Raw genomic sequence first — 5,263 nt, 5'->3', positions numbered from 1 at the left:
CCCCAATTTGTTTTTTTAATTCAGATTAGCTTTTTTTTGGTAAATTTACAACATTGCAAAAAAAAAAAAAAAAAAAACCAACAACAAAAAACAATATAAAACACTATTTTACAAACCATTGATTTACAAAGAAACAAATAGGTTTTTTTTTTAGGCAAATATAAGCCAAGGCTTACATTTGCCTACTTTTCTCCAACTTACTTGTTACTTTGAGACACAGTTTCGGAGAACAAACCATTCGTTGTATGGAGAAAAAGAGTGATGTTCCCAGATCCTAACAAAGACTTTCTGGAGCTTACCAATGAAAAAAGTGTCATGTAATTCAATGTGGTTCCTAGAAGTGCTCAGTAAGTTCAGAAAGTAACCGATGCTTTACATCGAAGTACCTGGTAAGTTCTGGGTATGTATCTGGTCCTTTCCACAACTTACCATCTGTCCCTAAAATCCTTTACTATCCCTGAAATGTGGCATTAAGTACCTAGTAAGTTCTGAGAAAGTACTTGGTGAGTTCTGGGAGAACACCTGCTAGAGTCTAGATAAAAACCTGGTATGTTATGGTTTGTTCCAGAAAGAAAATCCTGAAAACTACTGACTGTTTTACGTAGCACTAGCTAGCATTGAGCTGTAACACATCATGTGCTGAATAAATAAAACTGTTGCAGCATGCTGAAGCCCTGTCCAGTTTGCGCTCAGAGATGGTGAGAGCCCAGACCGAGGAGCTACGTCGCATTCAGAAGCACGCCGACGACGAGAGGGACAAACTGCTGAAGGAGATGGAAAAGGAGAGGGAAAGCTTGCAGAAGGAGCGGCAGCAAGAAAAAGACCAGTTTGAGAAGGAAAGAAGCAAAATCCGCAGAGAAAGAGACGAGGAAAAGGAAGCTCTCCAGAAACAAGTGGAGGAGATCACCGAACGTCTCAGGGGGGAGAAAGAGGAAGAGGTGGACCGACAGCGCAAAGAATTGGAAGTCGAGCGGGTTCGCATTCGGTCCCAGCTGGACAAGAGCATGGAGCAGGTTGACGCGGAGAGGGCCAATGTGCAGCAGAAGCTGGAGGAGGAGAAGAAGAGACTGGCGGAGAAGGCTGAGGAGGACAGAAAGCGGCTGAAGGAGCAGGTGCGGAAGGCAATAGAGGAGGTGATGAGGAGGCACGCAGCGGAGCTGAACAATGTCCAAGAAGCGCTGAGCTCAGAGAGGAAGACCAACCAAGAGGTCAGCATCTGTCTGCACACACATCATAGAGCTTATTAGTACCAACACAGAGCCACAAACTCATGTCCCTTCAATTTTCTCACGTTTTTTTCTTTAGCGAACTTCAAACTTTGATGCATTCCACTTGATTTTTGTGAGACAGAGCAACACAAATGAATATTCCTGCAAGGCGCTGAACCTCTCACAGCTGGAACTGCAGGATAAATCATTTCAACAATCTTAAAATGACATCAGAACCCTCTAGTAATCCTGAATGTTAATGTTTTTGACAGCCGTCAGACTATGCTGCAAACGGGAACATGACTTCTCTGTAGCAAGCCGCTTGATACAAACTTTAAAAATAGTTTGCTGCTCAGCTGAATAATCAAGGATGATTATTTCAGTTGCAGCCTGAGTCAGATTTTGTACGTTATTATTTTGGATGAAGGCGCAAAATGCCACAAGCAATAATGTCTCCTTTCATCCCATGGCACAGCTGTCTGGTCTCTGATGAACAGCTGGCTCACAGATGGGGAAGAGGTGGCTGAAAGCCTGATTTAGAGATATTTCTTACTCTGACAATATATTAGGAGATTGTATTGTCCAAAAACACTACCTTTTTAATACTATACTTAATATTATTTTCCTGTAATCTAGAATTTTAATTAAGTCAGCTTGGTATCACTATGGTATGACAGATAAAAACTACTGTGCCTTGCAAAAAATAAAAAAATCACCTTACATCTTTCTAACTTTATGATCACAAACATTAATGTATGTTAACTTCATCTTATCATATAGACCAACGGATGAACGGACCAATGGATGAAAGGTTTTCAGATGTTTATTATAAAGAAAATGCTGAAATATGTTGCTGATCATTTGCATTCAGTCACAGTAGCAGTGTGTTGACCCACCTTTCTTTGTAATTAAAGCTACGAAACTTTTGTGCTACAGTGGCATTCGCAGGGGTTAGGGACTACAGACACCTGTAAATAGCTAAATAATACTTCAGAGTCTCTCTAAGAATAGCATGTCAAGTTGCTTTGCCTCTACTTTATCTTCTAAAGTTGCATTTTTATCCCCCAAATATTTTGCTCTACGAAAGATATTGGTGAATAGACACATTTTCCACAAATAATATGGAGCTACGTTCCACAGAAGAATAAGTTAAAAGGAGGAATTCAGAAACACTGAATCATATACAAACAGGCTGGAGTTCGCTGTAAATCTCTACCAGGTTTTCATATGAGACATACAGCACTTTTTTTCTTTTTTTTTTGGCTGGATGGAGAGGGCCTGTGAAAATTAGCTTTCAAATGTTTCCACACATCATCACTGTTGGAAACTGTTGGGGAAAAAAAAAAAAAAAAAAAGCATATCATGATGCTGCCACCACCTTCACTGACGCAGTGTCAGCCGCTGTTTGCTCACTGATGTTCTTCAACAAACCAACAAGAATGTTTACTAATACAGCGACTGCTGAAGCCTCTTTGTCCCACTGGATTTTATTTACGGGTATCAAAGTAAAAGGGGCTGAATGCAAATGTTAGGCAACACTTTTCAGATTTTTATTACTTTAAAATGTTGACAACTGCTGCAATTTTCCTCCCACTCCCTCATCCTGCACAATTTCCTGTTGAGTCAATCACATAAATCCAATAAAATCGAGTACTATTTGCAGTTTCAACATGACAAGATGTACCTGTAATTGTTGGAACGACAGTCATAATGGTGGGCAAATATTCTTGAAGGTGTGTGCGCGTTTGGAAGAGGAGAGACGATCTGCTGAAGAGCTGCGCAAAAGTCTGGAAAGGGAAAAGGATGAGCTGAGGGCAAAACTGAAGGATACCAACGCTGAGGTGAGGACTAACCGCAGATAGGAAGTGCAATATATGAAATTTTACTGTCTGCCATGGGTTTCTGTTTGTGCCACAGATCTCCAGGCTGGAGGCCGTGATCCAGCAGAACGGCGAGAAGAAGGACAAGGTGGCTGGCGAAGCTGCACCATCGTGCGGCCCTCGGTGCTCTCGCCTGGAGGAGGAGCTTGGTCAGGCCCGGAGTCGGCTGGCTCGAGCTCAAGAGGAGGCCGAGAGGCAACGTGACAGGCAGCAGAGAGAGACAGCCTCCCTGAGGGCGGACAAGCATCGGCTGGAGGAGAAAGTCCTGGAACAGAGCCGAATGAGCACAGAGAGGAACCTTCTGGAGCAGAGCCAGTGGCACATGGAGGACTGCATCAGGTAGCAACCCAAAGCAGACCTGCCAAACCCGGTTCCATCTCAGAGCCCTCACCCTGCTTTTAATCTCAATTTACTGCCTCATTTAAATGAGTAATGTTGTTGTTTCTGCAGACAGCAGAAATTCTGCAGTAATAAATATCAGTCAGTCAATAAGTGCTGTTGTTACATAAGTGAAGAATAAATCAATATTATAGTTCAAATGATTATAGCCTGAACTGTGACACAGATGGATTTTGCATCTTTAGCATTTTATTTATCATTGCTTAGTGGTTAAGTGTGAAAAAAGCAGCAATTAACTTTTCTTTTAATTTGCCAAACTGCACTATAACATCAGCTTCACCCCATGTCAGATATTCTGGGGAGGCAAGGGCGGATATGACACATAAATCTCTCACCTGAGCACGAAAGGCGTGCGATAATGTTATCTACAGAAGCAATTCATTAATACAAATGAGTCTCGAGACAATCGTGCATGTTGAAAAACGTGGTAGCACTGTCTAAAGAAGGTAAATGACAGGAAAGCAGGATGAATGAAGAAATGTGGAGTCATTTCGGAAGTAGCACACAGGACCTCCGTCTATCTCAGTAGCTTTCAAGGTGCGGGGTCTTAAGATCCAGTTCAGAAACGAAATAACAAAACTGATTATGCTGAAGCATATTTGGTGTTACAGGAGATAGAAAAAAACCATGGTAACAAGCAGAAGTCATGCGTTAGCTGCTGATGCTGTTTTTGTTTTCATCATAGCCTCATTTAAATGAATTAGTACATGTTGAGTTAATAGTTGGGGCCACACATTTTGGTAACACTTTATTTGAAGGGGTGTGCATAAGACTGACACTCCACTGTCATAACGATGACATAACACCTGTCATGAACATGAAGGAGCCTGCATGAATGTCTATAACTGCTGTCATGAAGTGTGTTTTGGTAAATAAAGACATTTTTAATGAACATTTTTATTAAAAGTGTCATTATTTAGCATTATTTGGTAGATAATCACATTTTTACGCAAAGTTGCATTAAAACTTTTATTAAAAATCAAGTAAAAGGGTCGCCTTTGCATTAAAAGTGTTATTATTTACCGAATGACACTTCATGACAACAGCCGTAAACATTCATGAAGACTCCTTCATGTTCATGACAGGTGTAATGAAAACTTATGCACACCCCTTCAAATAAATTGTTACCCAAATTTCTTTCACTGAGGTCACAAAATAACCCAAACAGAAGAAATCAGTATGAGGTTTGTTTGGAAATCAGTAAGAGGGCAAACACTTCTTCTAATCCACAGTACTGGATTGGAGGCTTAAAGGTTTCAATGAAAACCAAAGAAAATCCATTGAAGTCTGTGGCTGTAGCTTGACATTTTGCTCAGTACTGTACATTTGCCTTGTTCTGACTCGTCCCTGCAGGGCAGAGTGCGAGGATCGTCTCAGAGCAGAGTTCAGGATAGAGATGAACGCTGCAGTCGCTGAGAGCGAACAGAGGTGGCAGGGCAAAGAGCAGGAGCTGCAAGGCCAGGTGTCAGAGCTGCAGGCTCAGCTGACTGAGCTGCAAGCACAGGTGAGCCTACATCACTAACTGCACTCTGTCAACTCATCCATCAGGCATGCCAGACTTATTTCTCCAGTCTGTTTCGCCCCATAATTATTCAAATTTTCAAGGCACAACATTTAAAAAGTCGGGGAACTTAAGAAGCGCATAAATAAATATGTTTTTAAAAGCTGAGTTATCTTAATTATTCCCATAAGTCTTGTCTTATTTTTTTTTTTTTTTTTTTTTTTTTTTTTTTTTTTTCACTTAACTTTGCGTTTTTTTTTGTTTTTTTTTTCGCG

General features: G+C 41.0%; 1 protein-coding gene across 3 annotated transcripts in view; it reads left to right on the top strand.

Annotated features, from left to right (window-relative positions):
• fam184b (family with sequence similarity 184 member B) overlaps positions 1 to 5,263 on the top strand; it is a 43,839-nt gene that overhangs the window by 25,722 nt on the left and 12,854 nt on the right. For all 3 annotated transcript variants that reach the window (XM_015032323.1, XM_015032322.1, XM_015032324.1), the window contains exons 6-9: positions 663 to 1,208; positions 2,942 to 3,049; positions 3,126 to 3,427; positions 4,841 to 4,991. In XM_015032323.1, coding sequence (XP_014887809.1) covers positions 663 to 1,208; positions 2,942 to 3,049; positions 3,126 to 3,427; positions 4,841 to 4,991 — 1,107 coding nt within the window. The remainder of the gene's footprint in view (positions 1 to 662; positions 1,209 to 2,941; positions 3,050 to 3,125; positions 3,428 to 4,840; positions 4,992 to 5,263) is intronic.

The sequence above is a fragment of the Poecilia latipinna genome, unplaced genomic scaffold (genome assembly GCF_001443285.1).
Source record: "Poecilia latipinna isolate Pla-1442-1.1 unplaced genomic scaffold, P_latipinna-1.0 Scaffold237, whole genome shotgun sequence".
NCBI lineage: Eukaryota > Metazoa > Chordata > Actinopteri > Cyprinodontiformes > Poeciliidae > Poecilia > Poecilia latipinna.
Note: the sequence above shows the minus strand (reverse complement) of the source record. Positions and strands in the feature narration are given on the sequence as shown.